Source organism: Neophocaena asiaeorientalis, unplaced genomic scaffold (genome assembly GCF_003031525.2).
Source record: "Neophocaena asiaeorientalis asiaeorientalis breed wild unplaced genomic scaffold, Neophocaena_asiaeorientalis_V1.1 scaffold248, whole genome shotgun sequence".
NCBI lineage: Eukaryota > Metazoa > Chordata > Mammalia > Artiodactyla > Phocoenidae > Neophocaena > Neophocaena asiaeorientalis.
The window spans coordinates 2603906-2628566 of record NW_020185320.1 but is presented as its reverse complement, the minus strand read 5'-3'; the positions used below and the strand labels follow the sequence as shown (position 1 = coordinate 2628566).

The 24661-nt window shown below is 42.2% G+C and overlaps 1 protein-coding gene across 1 annotated transcript; it reads left to right on the top strand.

Annotated features, from left to right (window-relative positions):
* The first annotated feature begins 2973 nt into the window (after positions 1 to 2973).
* On the top strand, positions 2974 to 24035 carry MRAP2 (melanocortin 2 receptor accessory protein 2). Its single transcript, XM_024733729.1, has 3 exons — positions 2974 to 3091; positions 8119 to 8218; positions 22501 to 24035. Exons 1-3 carry the CDS (start codon positions 2974 to 2976, stop codon positions 22892 to 22894), a joined length of 612 nt encoding a protein of 203 aa, XP_024589497.1. The 3' UTR covers positions 22895 to 24035.
* The last annotated feature ends 626 nt before the right edge of the window (positions 24036 to 24661 follow it).

The following is a 24661-nucleotide window of genomic DNA, read 5'->3' as shown; positions in this document are numbered from 1 at the left end:
CCCTGTATGGGCTGCATGTGCCAGCCTGCTGCAGTGCAGGGGTGGGCAGGGGTCTTGCCCAACCCAGATGTGGCATGCAGCTGTAGCACAGGGGTGGGTGGAGCTCTCATTGAGGCACACCTACTGGCACTAGCAGGTTAGAGGGAGACTTCCAAAATGGCACCCACCAGTGCTGGCATTAGCAAGATAGAATGAAATCACAAGAATGGCATCTGCCAGTGTATCCATCACCAGAAAGAGTCCCAGCAGGTTCCTGCCTTTCCAACAGATTCTTGAAGATTAGTTAATGGGTCTCCTTCATGAATAGTCCAGGTGCTTTTCAAACGGGTGTTTTTGTGCTGGATTCTGGGGCAAGGGAGTCTGTGAGCCCTTTAAAAAGCAGGTTCTCCATTCCCTACAGATCTGTGTTTTTCCTGGATGTAATCCTCATTGGTTTTCAAAGCCAGGCATTTTGGGGGCTTGTCTCTCCTATGCAGGATCTAAGATTTGGGGTGCTTGCTATAGAGCACAGACCACCTCACTCCTTAGAGAAAAGTTCTGTATTTTTGAGATCTCTCCCAATTGTGGGTCGCTGCACCAGGGTGGAGATTTTTTTTTTGGTGAGACTGTGTTTCTGCATCTCCTAACTGTCTCAATGCTGTCTTTTTATCCTTTGTTGTGGAGGCTCTGTTTGTCCAGTTTTCAGGTCTTTTTTAGAAGGAAGTATTCCCTATGTAGTTGTAGATTTGTTGTGTCCGTGGCAGGAGGTGAATTCAGGATCTTCCTACACCACCATCTTGAACTGCCTCCAGTGAGGCTCTAGATGTGTGGTCTAAACCCTTCCTCAGGGAGAATGTGGGAGTTGGGGGTTACCTCAGATGGCTATGTTGCTATGCTGGGGGTGGGGTTAATGGCAAGAGTGTGTCTCAGCCTTTCCTACTCATTTGGATGTGAGTAGGAAATCATTTGTCAGATGTGTAGGAGTTGCTCAGATAGTTTCTGGATCTCTTTCAGAGGGAATTGCTCCATATGTAGCTGTATATTCCATGTGTCTGTGGGAGGAGGGGAGCTCAGGAGCCTCCTGAGTCTCCATTGTGGTCAGCTCCCAATTCCAGCTAATAAAGTGCTTAGCCTTTGTTCCCACTCCCTCATTGCAGGAAGGACCACAAGAGCCGGGGCTTCATGTATAGGTCCTGGGGCCTGGATGCTACTGATTGCTGATGGCTGTGGCAGACCATCTGGCTGGGCAATTAGAGGGACAGGGGCAGTGATACCCTGGCTGGTTCCTGCCCTCTGGTCTCCAGCGATGGGACTGTAAAGGACTTTGGAGTTACTAATTTCCTGGAACAAGAGCTTTCTATTTTTGTTCCTTAAAAATCGTTAACTAAACCACATATCATTTACCCCTGAAGTGAATAGTAATAATTAAATGCTTTTGCCCATTCCTGTATTGATGTCTTCTCAGTAGTTCTTTGTGGAAGTAAAAAAAAAGTACATGGAATCCATTAGGATGTGCTGTTATCAATTTTCTGATGGAGGGCTGTTGCCGTCAGGGTGTGAAATCACCCCCTTTAACTTACTTTGATTCTTTAATCTGTTATTTTCTGGGAAAATCTGTAGGTAAGGATACTTGCTGTTAAGAATTTTAGCGGAGGGCTTCCCTGGTGGCGCACTGGTTGAGAATCTGCCTGCTAATGCAGGGGACACGGGTTTGAGCCCTGGTCTGGGAAGATACCACATGCCGCGGAGCAACTAGGCCCGTGAGCCACAACTACTGAGCCTGCGCATCTGGAGCCTGTGCTCCGCAACAAGAGAGGCCACGATAGTGAGAGGCCCGCGCACCGCGATGAAGAGTGGCCCCCGCTCGCCGCAACTAGAGAAAGCCCTCGCACAGAAACGAAGACCCAACACAGCCAAAATTAATTAATTAATTAATAAACTTCTAAAAAAAAAAAGAATTTTAGCGGAAATCAAAATGACTGGGCAAATTGCCATATATTTCCCTGTAATATAAGCTTTTACAGCTTGGTGACACAGATTTTACTTTTGTGTCATTTTGCACCTGTCTCTTTTTCTTAGTTTAAGGGGCAGAGAAAACAGCCTGCTGCTGTAGTTTTGGTTGGTGCATTTCCAGAAACTGTTGAAAATCTCTTTGGGGCATATTACATTTAGAAATGATTATAGCTGGAAAAAAATTCCTCCAAAATGTAGGGAGAAGTATGATACACTACATACTTACTTTACTCACTATATCATTAATAAGGAGTGCTTTTGTTTTTAACATTCCCATTAGGAAAACCCAAAAATTCCTGGGTGGGTCCTTGCTGTTTTGGTTAAGAGATCTGATTAAAGTAGAGGCCCTTAGCTTCAGGAACAAACCCCAAGACATACAGGAAAGTAAGTCAACTATTGTACTGTGTACCTTGGTATAGTTTCCTCCACTTTAAAATGCTGTACTTCTGGCTTTCAAGTGTGTCTCCTTGTTTGGCTGAGCAAAATTCAAAGCCAGTTAGGTGCAGTTTCAAAAGAATAAAAGCAAGTCATTTCAATGGGAAGCACTTATGAAGATAGGAATGACCATAGCAATTACCTTCATTTATTTGACCTGTAATGAATCTTCATAGCAATAGTTAGATCTCTAGTTAGACTAAGTTCTCCTGCCTGCTAAAATTAAGATTCCTACCTCCAAAGGGTCTTTCATCTGAGAAACAACCTCTGATGGTCATTGTAAATTCTCCTTTTGCCTTCAGTTTTGGATCTGGTATTAAACCTTATATCTATCAGAAGTGGACATATATCTGGCATACACTGGGTACCAGCAGAATGGACATTCATTCATTCTGCATGTATTTGTTGAGTACCTGTTATGTGCAGCACTATTTTAAGCACTGGAGATACAACAGTGAACAGAAAAGACAAAACACTTTCTCATATGGATCTTGCATTTTACTGGGAGAGAGATAATAAGTAAGTTAAATAGATGAACTATGCCACATGGTGATAAAAGATAAAGTAGGGAAAAGAGATGTGGAGAGTCGAGGTGAAAGTATATCTAGAATGGCCATGGAAGGCCTTCCTGAGAAGGAGAAATATGATAAAAGACCTGAAGGAAGTGAGAGATTAAGCTATAAGATACCTTGGGAAGAACATTCCAGAAAGTGCTCCATGGCAAGAGCAAAATGGAACACACAAGGAACAATGAAGAGGTCAGCCTGGTGCCAGAGGGGTAAATAAGAGGCAGAACATCAGGAGACAAAGTCAGGTGATGGGGAAGAGGGCACTGGGGCCTTAGAGGTCAAGCTAAGGACTTAGGACTTATGACATTTTCTCTGAGAAGTCATTTGAGGGTTTGGAGCAGAAGCGTGGTACCTAGCTTGGGTTTCAGTAAGATCACTCTGCAGCTGGGGAAGGAAGGGGATGAGATTGGAAGCAGAGACCAGACAGGGGGCTATTGCCAAAATCCAGGCAGCTGCTGAGGTGACTTGGACCATGGTGGGGGCAGTGGAGTGGTAAGAAGTACATATACTCTGGATCTTTTTGAAGATAGATCTGACAGGATTTGTCAGTGGATTGGCAGTAGGGTGCAAGAGAAGGAGAAGGGCAAAGGATGATTTGAAACTTGTGATCTGAGTAACTGGCAGTATGAATTGCCATTGACTGAGATGGGGAAGACTGGGAGAAACAGCACCACCAGGAGCTCATTTTTGGACTTGTTCAACTGAGACCCATCAGACCTCCAAGAGGACATGAGGGGAGAGGTAGGTGTACAGTGAAGGTATAAATTTGAGAGTCATCAGCATATTCAAACCCAAGAGGCTGGTTGAATGAGTATTGATTAGAAAACTAAAGAGGTCCCAGAATTGAGCCCTGGGACACCCTAGCATTTAGAAATTGGGGGATGTTCAGAAGAAAGCAGCAAAGGAGTTTGAATTGAATTTATAGAAAGGTAAGAAGAAAATTGTGTGATTGTGGTTTCCTGGAAGCCAAGTGAAGAAAGGGTTTCAAAGATGAGACCATGGAATGTGTCACATGCTACTATTATGGTCAAGTAAGTCGAGGGCTGAGACTTGACTCTTGGATTTACAGTGTAGAAATTAATGGCAATGACCTTAAAAGCAGTTTCAGTAGAGTGTTAGGAGTAAACACTGCTCGAATTGGTTCAATAAAAAATGAGAGGAGAGGAACTGGAGACAGTATGTACAGGCAGATCTCTCAAGAATTGTGTTATAAATTTAGGGAGGAAGAGAAATGGGGCATTTATGAAGGGCTTGGCTAGGTGAGACATTTAGATAAGCAGAAGCAAAAGCCTATGAGTCAATGAGTTTACATTTTAGCAGGACCAATAAGTGGTGTGAAGACAGTGCTGGCTCTGGCGTCCTGAACCCTCTCTTTAAGCATTAACCCTCATTTTTCATACAACCACGAGATGGAAAGGTCACAATTTATTCTTTTTTTCTTTTTTAAATTTTATTTTAGGGACTTCCCTGACAGTCCAGTGGTTAAGGCTCCACCTTCCAATGCAGGGGCGTGGGTTCAATCCCTGGTTGGGGAGCTAACATCCCACATGCTGCATAGTGCAGCCAAACATTTAGAAAAATTAAATAAATTAAATAAAAAATTTATTTTATATTGGACTATAGTTGATTTACAATGTTGTGTTAGTTTCAGGTGTACAGCAAACTGATTCAGTTATACATATACATATATCTGTTCTTCTTCAAAATCTTTTCCCATTTAGGTTATTACAAGATATTGAGCAGAGTTCCCTGTGCTATACAGTAGGTCCTTGTTGGTTGTCTATTTTAAATATAGTCGTGCGTATATGTCAATCCCAAACTCCCAATTTATCCCTCCCCCCACCCTTCCCCTTTGGTAACCATAAGTTTGTTTTCTAAGTCTGTGAGTCTGTTTCTGTTTTGTAAATAAGTTCATTTGTATCATTATTTTAGATTACGCATGTAAGTGATATCATATTTGTTTTTCTCTGACTTACTTCACTTAATATGATCATCTCTAGGTCCATCCATGGTGCTGCAAATGGCATTATTTCATTCTTTTTTTATGGCTGAGTAGTATTCCATTATATATATATACCACATCTTCTTTATCCATTCCTCTGTCGAAGGACATTTAGGTTGCTTCCACGTCTTGGCTATCGTAAAAAGCGATGCAATGAACATTGGGGTGCATGTATCCTTTCGAACCATGGTTTTCTCTGGATATATGCCCAGGAGTGGGATTAGTGGATCATATGGTGATTCTATTTTTGGTTTTTTAAGGAACCTCCATACTGTTCTTCATAGTGGCTGCACTAATTTACATTCCCACCAACAGTGTAGGAGAGTCCCCCTTTCTCCACATCCTCTCCAGTATGTCTTGTTTGTAGACTTTTTGATGATGGCCATTCTGCCTGGTGTGAGGGGTGGAGGGGAGGGGAAATAGGATGGGATAGTTGCTCTTGTCCTCCCCTGTAGTGGAAAACATGGAGAAACATATCATACCAGTGAAAACCATGCAAGCTGTCAGCTTTCAGCTCTGTTTCATTCCATTTATTAGAGGTCAGGCTAAGGGAAAGTCATTTTATTATGACACATCCTATTTGGAATTCCTCTGGGCAATTTGCTCTACCCTCTTACTATAATGGTCTCCAAATAGCTCAGTCTCTAGGCAGGACAGAAGTAGCTGTTCGGCTCTATTAGAACCCCCTGTGGAAGGCTTTCTTGGCTTCCTTAACGAACCGGGCTCCTTGGAGCCTCACTCACTCTATGTAAACCTCTGTTCTGACTTCCTTCCAAGAAAGGGTGCTATTGGGGAAGACCAGAGGCTCTGCATTCCTCCTTTTACTGCAATGCTCATGTCTGTGAAACTTGGCATATAAATAAAACTTCAAGAGAGTTTGGTTATTCCTGGGATGAGATGGAGATCTCTCATATTCTCTGAAAGGGGCTCAGGGTGAGAAAGTGCCCTGGGATTGGGCCATGTGACAGAGGATGAGGTAGAGGAGAATTAATGGAAATAATCTGAGGAAGCAGAATTTCCTTTGGAGAAGAATGTGAATCTGAGGAAGCAGAATTTCCTTTGGAGAAGAAGCATATTGTGATGAGAAACCTGGATACCACATTATCAAGAAAACATCTGAAAATGCCATTGGATCACGGGGATTTTCAAATTCTAACCAAAGCTCTCTTCATTCCCACTCTGTTCCCTCATGACTTTGCTGAGGGCTGAGACCCTCCCAGGTCCCACGTTATTGTTGCTTTGTGATCCGCTCCCTGGGTCACTAGAAGGACGGGGGCAAGGGACTAGGCTGGGTCAAAGGCACCCTCCTCCATCCCTGCCCACTCTGGGATAGGGGACTGGAGGACTCATAGGGATCCAGCCACCATTGGCGGTGTGAAAGCTGTCCTCATGAGAACCCCTTCCTAGTAAAGAGATTTGAAAATGAATCAACACTACTAGATTAAATTCTCAACTGAGGATTTTATAATTCTGGTGGGTCACTGTAGAATTTCCTTTTGTTATGCAGGCAGTTGATGAAGTGTAGGGTATTGAGCTGTTGTTTATCTGCACAATGATGCTTCGCAGTCTGTGCCCCCATAACTGAGATGCTATTGTTACATGTTGCACTTGTGCCCATGTGTTGTTTTGGTACTTGTCCTTATGTCTTGTTTAGGCCTCATTTCCATTAGATCGTAAGGCAAAATCTACAATTCCTGTTTCTTTGGCACTCTTAACCCCGGGAAAGATAAATTAGTTTTGCATCCAGAGTGCTGAATAAATGTTGTTGAATAAAAGTTGTTAACCTCTAGGCTATAGTATATGTAGAATGAAAGAATGAATTATGTGAGGTAAATTAATAATCTGATTTCTTCATGTTAGAGGGCTATATACTTATAATTTAGTTAGAATAATGCTTTGTATTTTAAATACATTTAGTGCATAAGTTCTGTTTACCTCTTTTTTTTTAATTGCTAAGTATCCTCATTGTATTGCCACATAGGTAAACTTCTTAGAATAGATCAGAAAATGTAAAATACTTCAACTCTGTTGCCTCTCCCAGACTTAAGACCCTATTAGGAAGGTACCAGGTTCTGGTAGACAGCCTGATCTCATCTGCATCCGAGAGACATACGCTAGTGACTATTACCCATGATAGGATCAAGGAGAGACCCATGTAGAGAAGCACAGACAAAAATGTCATGGGGTTCACAGGAGGGAGCAAGCACATCTGTTGGGGAGATTAGGCTTTGTGAAGGAGATGGTGTAAGGAATGGGCTTTGAAGGATAGATAGACTTCCATTAGCTCCAGCCTGGGGACAGTTGTTCCAGCTGGTGAAGGTACAGGCCCCTGAAAAGGTGTGGGTATTAGGAAGCTGTGCCTAAGAGTTCAGATAAGTACAGGGATACAGTGTCCCCTAGTCCACTTGGAAACATGAGTTTTAAAGTAGGGGTAAACTGGGAGAAAATGATCATTTTAACAATAATAGCCTGCAAATGTGTGTTACCTTTTTCTCAGATGCCAGACGTTGTACAAGTTCTTTGTATATGGAATGTCTTCTAATCTGAAAAAGGTCAGGTCTATTTTCATTGAAGCGTTTTTCATAAAAGAGCAATGTTATCAGAGCTATGATAAAGCAGATTTGTACAGAGATGAGGCACAGGGAAAGGCCAAAGTTAGGAAGAGCACTCAGGAGGTCATTTGTATGTTCTCTGCAAGATGTAATGAAGAGCTGAGTTATGCCAGCAGGAGCATGTGTGAAAATACAAAATTGGGTTGGTTTGAATCAGAAGTCATTTTAAACTTCATATTGCAGTTTCTGCTAAAAACTGGATTTTCTAACTCAAAACACTTCAGTGGAATCTTGAGGACCTAGACAGCCCATTTTCTGTCTTAGATTCCTCCACTGGGATGTGGAAACCAAGAGTCTGGAGGACTGACATCTCTTAGTAGTACCTGAGACAGAAATCCGGAGGCACAGACTCTTCCCTCATCCCTGAATCTTTGACTGATGGGTCAAGATTGTCTCAGAAGATTGTTGACATCTTTTCTCATTTCATGTATCAAAAAGCACAGGTTCCTCAATTATTTAAGTTTTATGCTGCTATGAAATACTAATCCCAGTATTAACTGTCTTGTAGATTCCATTGTGATTGGATTTTGGATTGGTCTCGCGGTCTTTGTGATTTTCATGTTTTTCGTGCTGACTCTGCTGACCAAGACAGGAGCCCCACACCAAGAGTAAGTTTGGGCTGTTCCTAAATGTCCATTAAGCTCCACAGGGACCAGAAAAAACAGAAATGGGATCCGGGGCTGGGGTTGCTTCCAGTGGGTGGAAAGTTGGCCCTGGTTATGGATGTGCTGTCTGGACCCAGTGCCTGTTGTGTGGGACCTGCCTTCCTCCTGGTACTTTGCCTCTTGCCTCTGGGGCTCATTTTCAAGTGAACCCTTGTGCACCTGGGTTTCTTGGTCCTTTCCAGTAGTCTAACTGCTGATCCAGCCTCAATTTTTATTTTGAAGGTATTATTAATTGGGATGTATTTTCTCCTTATTCCCAAAAGAATTTAGATGACTCACCAGACTGAAAACAGTGAAAAAAGACAATAGCAAAAATAGGATGAAAACTAGCTTAGAAAACGTTTTGAGGAGCAGAGAAATAGTTGTTACTGGATACACGACTGAATTAATTATTAACAATAGTCACTGAATTCACCATTAAGTTACCTTGAAACGAAATAAAACGGAAACATTAAGGATTATATAATTTTCATGGCGTGGTAAAGAACATCCATGTTGGGCTTTGAATTTATGGAGGAAATGATTACATGGATGCTTAAAGAACGCTGAGTAATGTCACAATGTATTTGGTCAGTTATGGTTTGCAAAACACTCAGAACTGTTTTAGAGGATTTTCTTTTATCCAAACTCTTCCAAAAAAGGGAAAAATAATAACTTATGTTGGATACCTTATCAGTCAGTCCCAGCAGGCAACAGATAGCACACTCAAATTAGGTAATTAGAAGAGCTTTTTTTTAAAATTTATTTTTTATTGAAGTATAGTTGATTTACAATGTTGTGTTAATTTCTGCTGTACAGCAAAGTGACTCAGCTATACACATATATCCATTTTTTTAATATTCTTTTCTATAATGGTTTATCCCAGGATATTGAATATAGTTCCCTGTGCTATACAATAGGACCTTGTTGTTTATCCAATCTATATGTAATAGTTTGCATCTACTAACCCCAAACTCTCATCCCATCCCTCCCTGACTCTTGGCAACCACATGTCAGATCTCTGTCTGTGAGTCAGTTTCTGTTCTGTAGATAAGTTTATTTGTGCCATATTTTAGATTCCACATATAAGTGATACCATATGGTATTTGTCTTTCTCTTTCTGACTTACTTCACTTAGTATGATAATCTTTAGGTCCATCCATGTTGTTGCAAATGGCCTTATTTCATTCTTTTTTATGGCCGAGTAGTATTACATTGTATACATGTACCACATCTTCTTTATCCATTCTTCTGTCGATGGACATTTAGGTTGTTTCCATGTCTTGGCTATTGTGAATGGTGCTGCTATGAACATAGGGGTGCAGGTATCTTTTTGAATTAGAGTTTTGCCTGGATATATAGAAGAGCTTTTAATAAAGGGACTAGTCACAAGTTGTGGCCCAGGAAGAGGGTGGCCCCCAGGATAGTGCAGGATGCCAGGGCTCAGAACACTGAGGAGTAGATGCACTAGATCTGAAGGGGGTCATGATTGGCAACCAGGAGTCCTGCAGAGAGGCTGGCTGAGAGGAACAATGGTCAAGAGTCACAGTTAGTCCAGTGTGACCTCTCAGGGAGGGAGCCTCCAATAAATATCCAGACCTTTCTTCCCCTCTCCTACCCCTTTCTTACCTTTGCTCCCCACTGGTGAAGCCCACACCACAACCAGTGGCCAGAGCCTCCATCAAAGGTCAGTTTCCTGGGGCACAGAGCAAGATGGGGATGGGTAGAGAGCGACCTGAGAGAGTAAGTGGAAGAAACTGAGCACAAATCCTCACATTTCCATTGGTATCTCCCTTCATCCTCACAGCCTGGCAGCGGCATTCTCATTGTTGTGTCTCATCACACAGTCTGCGGCATCTGCTGTTCAGTCTTCAGCCTGCACTTGAACTATAGCAACTAGTTGTAGGTAGAGAGAAGAGTTCAGCTCATCACGCACCTGTTTTCAGACATTGAGGTCTGGAAAAAAATTTAAACACATGTTAAATGAAAAGAAAAGATCATTTTATTGAAGCATATGGAGATGCATGGTTGAGAATCTCTATAATAGTCACTAAAAAGCCACTAAAATAATATGAACTTTCCCTTTTCTATCTCCTGTTCTCATAAACATCTGAACATGCCTTTACCTCACTTTAAAAATATGGTGTGGATTACAGCAGTAGTAAGAGAAGCCAAGGACAAACTCAGATTAGGGTACATCTTGTAGAGTGGCCAGGGAATAATAACTCCCTTTATCTTCCTTCTCCTCGGAGGGACAGATGGATTTTTGCAGGGTTATTGAGATCTATTTGTTTGATGTAGGATGCAGGTGATTTTACAGATGGGAACACCCTAGCCCAAAAGGGAACATGACTTCCTGTAATGATTAATTTTATTTGTCAATTTGTCTAGGCCATGGCACCCAGATATTTAATCAAATGTTATTCTAGATGTTTCTGTGAAGGTTTTTTTTTAGATAAGATACCATTTCTGAATAAAACTGATCATCCTCCATAATGTGGGTGGGCCTCATCCAATCACGGGAAGGCGCTCCTAGAAACAGATGGAACTCCCTTGAGCAAAAAGGAATTCTGGCAGAGGCCTGCCTTCAAACTCTTCCCTGGCTCTCCAGCCTGCCAGCCTACCCTACAGATTTTGGACTTGCCAGCCTCCACCATCACATGATCCAATTCCTTAAAATAAGTCTGTCCCCCTGCCCTACCCCAGATGGATGGATGAATGGATGGATGGATAGATAGATATAGAAATACACACACACACACACACACCCCCTGCCGGTTCTGTTTCTCTGGAGAACACTGACTTATACATTTCCTTAACATTTCACATCGACCCTGGGTAGCTGAGACTTGAATTTCCAGTCTTCCAATAGGCAGTTCATCCTTCTAGTAGATGGTTTCTCTCTTGATGGTGATTCTGAGTCATCTCAAACAGGGGTCATTGTAACTCTACATGCTTTTAATGAGGCTAAGGAGAAAGTCTAACCTTTTTTATTTTTAGTACAATAATGGATCAGCCCTCAGGACCACATTTTAAATGCTTTCTTGAGTCTGAGGCGGTGTGAGACATGGCATTTGGCTGTAGTATATCATAAGCAAACTGAAAGAAACAGACATGTGGAAAAATCCCTAAATGGAGCAGTTAAAAAGGATTTTAGATCTTAGTAAACTTGACATTTATTTGGCAGGAATTTTTTCTAAAATAGACATTATTTTCTCCATTCAGCCAACTTTAATATAAAACAATCAATTTTAAGTGTGCCTGTGATAATTAGGCATGGAGGAAAGAATGATAAATCATTGAGACTAATAATAAAAGCAGTTTTTTTTTAACATTTGCCACATGCCAGGGTCTGCTGATCATTTTATATGTGTAATCTCACCAAGCTTCACAAAAAGATGAAGTAAATCCTGTAAGTGTTCAACTTATAAAGTTTCCCACTTTACGGATGAGAAAAATGAGGCTGAACCACTCATATGACGATTCACAGGTTAAAAAACCAAAACAAAACAAACAAAACCTTTGGAGCCAGGCCTCAAACTAAAGTCTCTTTGACTCTAAAGCTCCTATTATTAACACTACATTAAATTATCTCATGTCAGTAATTTTAAATCTCCTTCTTATATTACAACAAAGGTACTAGCAAGCAATCAGATTTGTTTTCTTTTATCACGTATTGGATCAAGCATGGGCTCTGGAGTCAAACATTTCCAGATGTACTGGAACAGTTTACTAGATTCTTAACCTCTCTCTGCTTGAGATTCCTCATTTGTAAAAATAAAATAGTATCTGCTTCCTAGGAGTACTGTAAAGGTTAAGTGAGCTGATGCCTGTGGAGCTGCTGGTACACGCTGGGCTCACAGCGGGCAGCTCTCAGCGAAGATCAGTCCACCCCTGCGTGGCTGATGGAATCCTGGGGAGAGCTGAGGGGTGCAGGTAAAGAGCAGGAGGGAGAAGAGGACACCCATCCTCCCACGAGACAGCCAGGCCCTACGCATTCACGTTGGAGCTACACATGCCAAAGTGTGGCTTCCTTCTACCCTAGCTTCACCTTGGGTGTGTCTCTCAGTGAAAGAGTAAGATGATTTTAGAAAGGAGACTAAGCAGAGAATCTTGGTGATGGCTCAGAAGGATGTCTGAATTCTGACTGCTTTATATAACAGGCTCCCTGGGCAGTTGGTCACAAAGAACTTCCTCAAGTAGGATATCAGGCAGTAAGTATCTTTTTTGGAATATGACTCCGACATTCTGGTTAAGATCCCCAATCAGGTCTGCAAGCTCAAAATGGACTAGTGTTGAATCTACCACTCAGTTCTATCTCCTCCTCCATGGAGGCATCCCGGGCAGGCTGAGCGTCTCCCTAGGAGCTCATCATTGCTGATGCATGGGAAGAGCACAAACATTCCCTTGAAAGGAGTAAGATACAAGGATGACAGATAGGCTTCTTCCCTGAAGTTTCCAACTTGGGATCATATTAGCATAAGAACTTCAATTCTAGAGTCACTGCCTACTCATTGGCTTCTGTTCAGGAGAGGATGTGTCATAATCAGACTATGAGACAATAACAAACAACTCCGCAAATCTCAGTAAAACACAACATGGGTTTACATTGTGTTCAAGCTACACATCTTCTGAGGGTCAGCAAGGGGTGGACAGAAGCTTCTCCACTGTAGCTGCAGCATCTCCAAGGCTCAGCCTCCCGGGTTCCTGTGACAGGGAAGGGGGCATGAAGAGATCTCACACCTGCCCTTCTGTCCTTCAGCCAGGAAGTGGCACACATCCCTTCCTCTCACAGATCATTGGCCAGAACCAGCCACAGTCACCTGACCGCCAGGCTGGGCAGGGTAATCTGTGTTTCCAGGAGGAGAGAAGAACCAGATATGAGTGAGCATTAGTAAAGCAGACCAAAGAGGGAGAAAGACTCTTATAAAGCTGACATCGCCTTTCTTAAAAGCTTCTAGGTCCAAGAAGCAGCTTTAATGGGGATTATTTTTCTCATGGAATATCTGCTGTTGTGTGTGGGAAAAAAAACCCTCTTACCTGGATCCTTTAAAGAAAATGAAGATAAAAGAACCATTTTTCCTGTGCTTTTTCTGCTAAGGAGCTATTTACTCTCTTTACCGTCTTGTTAAAGTATTATTACCCCATTATCATAAATCTGCCAGAGAGAAAGAGTACGGGAAAGGCTTGTACCACATTTTTATGTTGAATATTTTGGACATTTTTTAAAAAAAAAAAACGATCAAACCCCAGACATCATACACCTCAAATACCCTCTTTTGTAGCCTTTGCTAAGTGCACTTTGTCCAGGCGGGGATGGTCTTCGTTTAGGGGTGAGGACAGGATTGTTCATGACCTTGTAAAAATGGAACTTACATTTTACCTTGAGTTGCAATTTTCCTGAATATGACACTTACTAAAGGAGGGGTACAGCGCACCTAAAAGCTAATAGCAAGAGAATGTCTGTGCTCAAGGTCTTTGATAATGACCAAGGTCACAGGAACCAGCTAAGTGCAGATGTAGTGCAGAGTGGTTCCTGACGAAGAGCCGCCATTCTGAAAGGTCTCCATATATCAACAGGTAAAAAATCCAACTGCTTTATGTATCTGATTCAAGTTATACACCTTTGTTCAGGAGTCGCTTTTAATTCCCCATCAGTTACAAGGTGTAGCCTGAGTGCACAGCTGAGGGTCATGCTAAGGTAGTAGAATCCTTCTTGCCTCAGAGAGACTGAAATCTCCCTGGCAAGTTGGAACTATCAACGAAAGCAACCAAAAGGCACTTTCACACACAGACAAGGATTTGGTTGGTGCCACTGTTAGGGCTTGTTACATGAGATAAGGCTCTCAGCACAGGCTATGGCTCCTGTGAAATGGTTATTATTATTTTCTCACTGGTGGTTCATCACAGAGTTTAGTAGGTCTTTGGCTTACGCATCTCTAAAAGTCCACTGAAAGTGACTGGGGAAACACTAGGTTCCCACAGGCTGGACTGCCCACCACTTTTCATGACTGGGGCAAACCTGAGGATAGTCAGGCATGCTAAGACTCAGTACAGCAGCAGGCACTCCATTTGTAAAAACTCATCATAAATCTGGAAAATCCTAAGGGAATAACCCAGAATCTTACGGGTGTTTTCCCTCTGCCAGCGAAGGTGGGAGAAGTCTGCCCTCCTGACCTAACTTCTCGTAGGGTCCCAGAGGAAGGAGCACATCCCTAAACACTGGAGGTGGCTGTGCCTTTCACAGGAATCAGGGCTCTGGACCACCTGCAGTTACAGCCGTCCAGTGCATTGATTGAGCGTCGAATGATGGCAAGGCCCTTTGAGAGATGCAAAGATGAATAGCGTACAGCACAGCAGTATATGGGAGAGAAAAGAGCATACCAAATAGCTCTGACATGAGACAGGAAGGGCTGCATCCTGTAAGGCAAGGTCAGTAAAATCGAAAGGAGTACAGAGGGGGGCAGATTCCTTCCTGCTGGGAGATCAGAGAGTCTCCATGGAGGCAGGGACATTTGAGTTGGACAGAAAAGGACGTATTTGATTTTGACAGAGAAGGGGTAGGAGGAACAGCACAAGCAAAGGGTCAGAGGGGGACAGTCAGGTCCCATATGGCCGGAAGGTAGGGTTGGTGAGGGGACTGGTAGGAGCTGACACTGGAAAGGCCATGTGATGTGGGAGAGGATGGTCTGAAAGATCAGGCAGAAGAGTTTGGGGAATCAATGAAAGTTTTGTGAGCAGGGGAGTGTCATGGAAGCAAATGACATGCACTGCAAATGCCAGAGGACTGGATGGGTGCTCACGATGGAGGATCTCTATTCTGGTACAGAAAATCCCACAGGTTCAGACAATACATGACACAACCCAGAGTGAGAAGAAGAAAAGACCAAGAATCAGAACAGTCTGAACAGTCTTTTTACTCTGGCTGGTGGAGTTTGGGGATGTCACAATCAGTAGGTTAAGTCCAAATTGCATTTCTTATAACAAGCTGAAAATGAGGAATAGAGATTCTTAAATAAGTAAAACAAGTGATTTTAAGATTCTATCAAAATAAACAGTTGTCATTTTTCAAAAGTTAGGATGACACGGGAGAACTTCTTGCAAACACGCTAGCTAGATCTCAGTTTCATGATGACAAAATATAGAATAGGTAGGAATGTGACAAAAATAATGAAAGACACTAAAATTCTTGGTGATTCTGAATTTTCTAATTGTCTTCATACGTTCAGGCTCCTATAAATACCATAGATATTTACTAGATGGCTTGTAAGTAACAGAAATTTATTTCTCACAGTTCTGGAGGCTGAGAAGTCCAAGGTTGAGGTGCTTGCGGGTTCACTGTCTGGTGAGGACTTGTTTCCTGGTTCATAGATGATGGACTTTTCACTGTGTCCTCATATGGAGGAAGGAGAGAGGGATCTCACTGGGGCCTCACTTGGAGGATTAGGTTTCAACATGGGAATTTTGGAGGAACACAAACATTCAGTCTATAGTACAAATATTCTTCAGTATCCTTTCTTTTCTTTATGATACTTATAACATGATATTAATTGCTAGCTCAGTCAACATCTCACAGTTTCTCGTTCTTTCAGTGTTCCAGTTATTGAAGTTTATGGCTTCTGGTTTTAATTATCATTTTAATCAAGGTGGTATTTAAGAGGTTAGCCCTTGTAATTTTAAATTTTCACAGGTATAACCAAGGCTGTGGAAGAACAAGTTGATTTTCAACTGTTTTAACTGCTCTGATAGGTGCCAGTGAGCATTACTTTTCCATATGCCAACTGAGTTTCAGAGGATGGGAAACTCGCAACTAGCCTTCTTCTCTCTGTCATGGCACCCAGGTTATCTACCAGGACATGTTTTATAAGGTTGGAAAGACAGCCTTAACAATATGGCACATGTTTCCTGAAAACTGAATTAAGGCAACATCCAGCAGCAGAATCCCCCCTGCCTAATTAGTGAGCATCCTTTGCTATTCCAACATTAAGTGTACAAGAACGTTTTCAGGTGTGACTCACGAGGGCTAGTCTGCTTTAAAGACTGGGTAACCACTGGGTGGGGAGAGAGTTCACTGGGCTTTATTGAAGCTGTTCTTACCAATAAATGGTGGGAAGTCTCCCCAGTGGAACCTGAGTCTCCTGCAGCCTCCAAAGTGGGTCAGTTATAGAAGGTGCAAGATGCCCTTGCAGTAGCTCTGTGGTCTGTGAGCTCCAACAATGCAAGGCAGGAGGTGCCATAGAAGACTCTAGGACAGAGCTTGGGAATGTGGGGTGCACTGCAGGGTACAGCCAGAGACAGTGCTTCCCTTGGCCAGAAACAGGTTCAGGGCAGTCCTAGATGTGGCTAGTTTGCTGAATCTCTTGTATCTCTGGAGCTGGAGTCACACTCAGGATCTCTAGTAACAGACCATCTGTCTATTAAGGCTCACCAGTCCTTATTTTCAGCCTTACCTGGGTATGCCCTCAAATTGATTGCCAACCCTGGGTACGCCCTTGAATTGATTTCTGCAACTGTAGGAGAGGCCTCCTGCCAAGGCAAGAGTTGCTTTAGTTTTGTGATCTCTTCATGATTGATGCATTCACTCATTTAACAAAAACTTAATGAGCACCTACTCTATGCCTAGTACCGTGCTGGGTACTGAGGACATAGACAAGAAACACACAATACCTGCCGCAAGAGCTGATCGTCTTAAGGAAGGTGCCAGACAAGTAAAGAAATGGGCTCAATACCGAGTGAGAAGGCAGATGGAGAGAAGCACCCAGTCCTCTGGGAGAACATCCCAACTCAGACTGGAGGAGTCAGGGAAGAAGGTGGCACCTAAGATGATTCATGAAGGGCCAAGAGGAATTAGGCAGGTGGGTTCCAGTTTCAGTAATGGCAGAGTAGCATGTTTCAGTATAACCCTGCAGATAACAATTTAAAATCTGGACAAACGACTTCTCTGATGGCACGGTGGTTAAGAATCCATCTGCCAATGCAGGGGACATGGGTTTGATCCCTGGTCCGGGAAGATCCCACATGCCACGGAGCAACTAAGCCTGTGCACCACAACTACTGAGCCTGCTCTCTAGAGCCCGCAAGCCACAACTACTGAGCCCGTGAGCCACAAGTACTGAGCCCACAAGCCACAACTACTGAGCCCGTGTGCCTAGAGCCTGTGCTCCACAACAAGAGAAGCCACCGTGATGAGAAGCCCATGCACTGCAATGAGAAGCCCGCACACCGCAATGAAGAGTAGCCCCTGCTCACCACAACTAGAGAAAGCCCATGCACAGCAACGAAGACCCAATGCAAGCAAAAATAAAATAAATTAAAAAATAAATAAAATAAAATCTGGACAAAATATGATGAATGACTATTGGAAGGTATTGGAGAGTGAACATTAGCATACAAAAACAGAAGGGAGAAGGGATTTTGGCCCTTGAAGGAAGGGCAATTCAATAGTTTATGTCTATGGTAATATGGCTTTTAACCTGGAGTCTGCCAATCCACAAACCTGGTATATCTCTTCATATATTAAGGTCTTCCTTAATTTCCCTTTGCAACATTGAAATTTTCAGTGGACGGGTCTCACACATCCTTTGTTAAATTTATTCCTAAGTATTCTATTTTTTTTTGATGCTGTTGTGAATGGAATTTTTTTTTCATTTTCTTATCCTTCATTACCTGTGTGTAGAATACAATGATTTTTGTATAAGGTCAATTGAAAAGAAAGTTCTTCTTCTTTTTTTTTTTTTTTTAACAGTCCTGGAACAACAGGGTAAACATATGGGAAAAAATGAACCTTGACCCCTATCTCAACATAGATCATAAACCCAAAGTAGAAGCTCCTAGAACAGCTCTGTCCAATAGAACTTTCTATGATGACAGAAATGTTCTCTGTGCTGCGTAAGTAGGTGGCCACTGGCCACATGTGGCTATTGAGCACTTGAAATGTGGGTAATATGACTGAGAAACCAAAATTTAAATTTTACTTAATTTAAATTTAAATAAATAGCCATCTGTGGTTCATGGCTATTGTATTGGTTCTAGAAGAAAGCAAAGGGTTTGTGATTTGGGAGTCAACAATTATTTCTTAGAGAGGATATAAAAAGCACTAACATAGAAGGTAAAAGTTAATAATTTGAAGTTAACTGAAATGTAAAGCTTCTGCTTATCAAAAGACATCTTTAAGAAAATGAAAATGCAAGTCATAGGTCAAGAGAATGTTTGCAACACATATATCTACCAAAAGACTTGTATTCAGAATGTATGACAGAACTTCTACAGATCAATAACAAAAGGTAACCTCAATTTTATAACGGGCAAAATTCTCACACACAGGCTCCTCACAAAAGAAGATAAACCAATAGCCAATAAGGGCATGAAAAGATGCTCAATATTATTAGACATCAGAGAAATGCTCATTAAAATCACACTGAGTGTCACGTCACTCCCACGAGAATGACTGACATTACAAAGATGGAGAGTACCCAGTGCTGAAAAGGATGTGGAACAGCTGTAATTCTCATGCGTTGTGGAGAGAGTGTAAGATGGTACAACCACTTTGGAAAACTCCACAGTTTCTTATAAAGTTAAGAAACATCTACTATACGACCCAGTAATTCTACTCTTAGTATTTGCTCAAGAACAATAAAAATGTGTATCTACAAAGAGACTTTTCAAGAATGTTCATAACAGCCCCAAACTGGAAACAACCCAAATGCCCTTTAACAGAAGAATGAATAAACAAATTGTAGTGTATTTGTACAACAGAATATTACTGAGCAAGAAAAAGGACAAACTACTGCTGCATACGACATCATGGATGAACCTCAAAAGCATAATTCTGGGCAAAAGAATACAGGCACAAAAGACTATATATTGATGCTTCCATTTGTATGAATTTTAAGAACAGGCTAAACTAATCTGCGGTGATAAAAATCAAAACATATTGCCTCTGGGAGGTGGAAATTGACTGGAAGTTCAAGAACAGGCAAAGCTAATCAATGGAAATAGAAATCAGAGCAGTGTTACCTGAAGGGGCTGGAAATTGAACAGGAGGAAACTTTCCAGAAGAAAGGAAATATTCTATGTCTTGACTGGGAGGGTGGTTACATGGGTGTATATATCAATAAAAACATACTGAATTTTACATTTAAGATCTATGGATTTCAGTACGTAAATATTGCCCAACAGTGAGATGAATAGTAACTAAATAGAAGCAAGCTGTGTCCGTGATCACAATTTTTCACATACAGGTTTTTTAGTTTATCAGTCAGGGAAACAAAAGAGGAAGAACAGGGTGGTCTGTTGAGTATTTAATGTTTACCAGACTCTAAGAGAACAAAGATGGGCTTTTCCCTTGTTCTCAGGGAGGGAGAATCAGACAGATTGCACTGTTACCACACCCAGAGGTCTTGGGGAGAAAAAAGAGCAGGGGTGAAACAGGGAAGGCATCTTAGTGTCTATCGCCTGGGCTCTGCCCTGGGGAGGGTAAAAACACTCTTGGTCTTCTGTACCTTCGTTCTTCAGCAAGCGGCGGGGATGGTGGTCAATGGACTCAATTTAATCCTGAGAACATGTAGCCTGGGTTACAGAAGAGCTGCTGTACACAGCTGGGTTTCTGGGTTGGCCTTCACACTCAGCTGATGCTCCGGGCAAGCTGGAAAGCTAGTACTCAGAGCTTCTTAGCCTGGAATTGGGGGATGGTGTGACCCCAGCAGTCCTAACCATGCTTTTTCCAAACATGTTAATCCCCTCTTTTCCTAGGTGACATTTTAGCTTCTTAGGTCACAGGTTGCTGGCACATTCATTGCTGTTCTCAAACATTTTTTTTTCTTGTCTTTTTTTTTTAAACATCTTTATTGGAGTATAATTGCTTTACAATGGTGTGTTAATTTCTGCTTTACAACAAAATGAGTCAGTTATATATATACATATGTTCCCATATCTCTTCCCTCTTGCGTCTCCCTCCCATCCACCCTCCCTATCCCACCCCTCCAGGCAGTCACAAAACATCCAGCTGATCTCCCTGTGCTATGCGGCTGCTTCCCACTAGCTATCTACCTTACGTTTGGTAGTGTATATATGTCCATTCCTCTCTCTCGCTTTGTCACACCTTACCCTTCCCCCTCCCCATATCTTCTTTTCCACATCTTCTTTATCCATTCATCCGATGATGGACACTTAGGTTGTTTCCATCTCTGGGCTATTGTAAATAGAGCTGCAATGAACATTTTGGTATATGACTCTTTTTGAATTATGGTTTTCTCAGGGTATATGCCCAGTAGTGGGATTGCTGAGTCATCTTTTAAACTTAGGTGAAATGACAACGAGGGGAAGAAAATCACTTACTGAAAGATAAAACCTATTCCTATTAAATTTGCATTAAAGTAGAATTCCATCAGTCTCCCTCAAATGATTTTTCTCTGAATTCTGAACACATGACCTAGTGAATGTCATACTCCTGTGTCAATCATTGATCTTCACATCACCTTGCGGAGTGGGCAACGAGACTGGTTAATCAGGCTTATCACTACAAGGAAAAACTCAGGCTTCTGAGAGGAATTCCTCATCTGATGTCACCCAGGTCATCACAGCAGGAGATAAATCTGATATAAAAGTCCCTCTGCTGCCTGGATTGCAAAGCTTCTAGGATTGCTGAGCCCTGAAATCCAGGTGATTCTTGATAATCTGGAGGTTAGTTTTTTCTTTTTTTATTGAAATAATACATAATTTAGTAGGTGAATTCTTGGCTTCAACTACACTAAGTAATCAGATGTTTGCTTAAATTTTTCTTCAATTTATTTATTTTTTATTTCACAATTTGTATGGAAACGCAAAAGACCCCGAATAGCCAAAGCAATCTTGAGAACGAAAAACGGAACTGGAGGAATCAGGCTCCCTGACTTCAGACTATACTACAAAGCTACAGTAATCAAGACAGTATGGCGGTTAGTTTTTAAGATCAGATTTTTCATACCTGTAACTTGATTCCATGTCCCCTGCCCCATGAGAACTTGGTCATAAGTGCTGTATCTTGAGTGATGGGATGGGAAAGAAGAGATTTAAGAACTGAAATCACTGAGATTACACACTCCAGAGCCTAATTGTTGTCAGGTTCTATTCTGGATTTGCAAGTGTTCGGACATGATTCTTGACCTTATGGAGTCACTACCTGTGTGGGAGTCACCTTTCTATAAACCTGGAAAGAATGGTGATTAAAGTAGGTGGGCTATCAGGTTATTCAGTTTGCCCCTGCTCTTTCTGTCAGGCACTCATGGGACTCATTGAGAGTTATTTTATTCATCCATTCACTGATTTATTACCATTGAATTGCTAATTTGTTCCACACTAAATGAAACAAGGAATCAGGAACTGGAGTTTTTTTGCACTCTTATAATTGATTGTGTCAATCAAGCAGGAAATCTGACCCCTCCTTACCTTAGCTTATGCCTTTGTGAAATGGGTATAATAATTCTTGGCCTAAGTGACAGCATGGGTCAGGTTTTTTTGGGTTTTGTGTTATTTTTTTTTTTGCGGTACATGGGCCTCTCACTGTTGTGGCCTCTCCCATTGCGGAGCAACAGGCTCCGGACGCGCAGGCTCAGCGGCCATGGCTCACGGGTGCAGCCACTCCGCGGCATGTGGGATCTTCCTGGACCGGGGCACGAACCCGTGTCCCCTGCATTGGCAGGCGGACTCTCAACCACTGTGCCACCAGGGAAGCCCAGCATGGGTCAGTTTTGACAATGGGGTGAGATAAATGGATACGACATTGCTTTGACAAACATGAAACTCACCCCTGTGAGATAGTATTGTTGTTCAGGCTGGCCTGATGTCGGCCAGTGGTTCTAAACGTGACCACGAGTAGTGATCCTTGGGGATTCTATGAAACTACAGACTACCCGTCCCCACCTCCGGAGATCCTGAGGGACTGTAACCCAGAATTCTGCATTTTAAGAAGCACTTCAAGTAATTCTGATGCAGATGATCCATGGGTCCCACTGAGAAACACTGGTGTGTGATAAAGAATATCAAGGATCCCTCAGCAAAAGGTCTCTTTTCAGGATGGTCCAAGGGCCCTCACCTTGTGACTTTTGCCTTGGGTTTATTTGTGCATGTTCAGAAGTGACGTCTCTCAGTTCTGATGTTTGTCTGCATGCTGTGTACAGGGACTTGCATTCCACAGATGCCGAAAACCATGATTCTGCAGGTAACTAAGCTGGAGTGTAAGCAGTCTTTTATTTTGCTTTTCTTTACAGCAATACAGAGTCTTCGGAGAAGAGATTCAGAATGAACAGCTTTGTGTCAGACTTTGGAAGGCCAATGGAACCAGATAAGGTCTTTTCTCGACAGGGCAATGAGGAATCCAGGTCCCTCTTTCACTGCTACATCAATGAAATGGACCACTTGGACAAGGCCAAAGGTAGTCTCCAGACCACAGCTCTCGACAGTGAAGTTCAACTCCAGGAAGCCATCAGACGCAGTGGGCAGCCAGAGGAGGAGCTGAGCAGGCTCATGAAATTTGACATCCCCAACTTCGTCCACACGGACCAGAACTCCTCCTTTGGGGAAGATGATCTCCTTATTTCAGAACCACCTATTGTTCTAGAAAATAAGCCAGTTGCCCAGACCTCACACAAAGACTTGGATTGAGAGGCATGTCTTGTAGAGTGTCTTCCTGAAGATGTTGGGTCTGTCTTTGTATAGCAAGAAGTCTTCATTCACCAAGATTATGTGTCTTTGTGTATGAGATACAGAGAGAAAGACAGAGAGACAGAAAGACAGAGAGCGAAGAGAGCCCCCTAAGAAGAATGTTGATTAAGCTGAGTGTTTATACCTTTAAACACATTTGGGGCTTTTTGAGGAACCGAGTATTTACACTGTCTCATCCTCCTTGTCATTGAAAAACTTGGCCACGTATTCAGTGTCAGTGGTCTTGAATGGGGTTTGGCATATTGCATTCCTACCTGCCACTACCACGCTCTACCTTCAGCAAGTTGCTTTGCCTCTCTGGGCTGCCACCTCTTTAACTGTAAGGTCTGCGGTAGATGATCCATTCCAGTTCTAATATTTTGTGAATTTATTGTTTTGTATTCGGATGAGGCTGGATATACCCAAAGCAGTATAAACCAGGGCGCTGCCTCTTAGCTTTTGTTGTAGCATCCCCCAGGTCTGTAACTCCCACTCAACCCTTAACTGAGCCCAGCTTTTGTCAGAGGCCTGAGCATCTACCGGGACATCAGGAGTCTCGTTTCTCATGGTCACTGTGGCTAGCATTTCTATTGCTTGTGCTGAAACAGCAGTTCTGAGACCCTACAGCCACCCATGCTCAAACCTGGAGACAGCCCTGCCCTTCCTCTCCCGGGATGAGTACCAATTCATGGCACATTGTAGGACAATCCTGTCCCCAGAAATGTATGGAAGGTTGTCAGCTGGGTGAGGGGAGGTGCCTCCTGTGTCTCTATGTTGGTGTAACTGTGTCTGGTCACACTACTGTACCATTGGCTAGTGAACAAGAAGAGTGCTATTTGCTAGGCTGTCTGTTTACCTGGCAGATGTGGCAGTGATGGTCATGTGGCTAGTGTGTGGGCTTTGAGCTGGAATGGTGAATGGGTTATAAATACCCCATCAACAGATATTCAGGGTGGCCTGGCGCAACCCAGAGTTAATTTCCTGAAGGAATCAAACCTGCACACTGTTTTGGAAACGACTTGGTTTTGCACAGTCACGTTGCAGGCATGGCCAGCTGCTAATCTCTGGGTGGCATTTTCATTATGGATTTGTTTACCGCCTGTCTTGCTTAAGCTGAAAAATAAATCCATATACTGCACCAGAATTTTCTCAGCTTCTTTGCTTTCACATCCAATTTCATTTAAAAATGATTCCATGTTTATAGTGTCTCAATTTCTATCATCTCTAGGATCCCAGTGGTCTGAGTCATGCACCAGATTTCATTTAGGAATTATTCCACCAAAAGAAACCCCTTTCCCATAATATCTTTTGAGGAAAATATTATTCTTTAAGAATCTAACACTAAACAGTAGACAAAAGCATGGAACATTTCTTGTAGTTAACACACAGTCTTGCAAAAAGAAACTTGCTATTTTCATTAAACTTGCTATTTTCATTCATTAAAATGTTGATTTTAATAACTTTTACTAATGCAAATATTAATAACTTAAGTAACAAAATTTAAACCATGGGTTATTTATTATTAAGATTCAAAACTATTTAAGTGGTATCTTATTTAGAAATAGATTTATTAGAAGACTGAAGGATATTCAAAAGATAGAAAAATACCCATGATGATACCATCATTTTTGTTAATTAAATGTCAAGAACTGTGAAAGGTCTAAGATTTGACCCCTTTCGAAAGCTAGCAAGTTAGCATGATACAGTTCTGTGGAAGCTGGCAGAAGA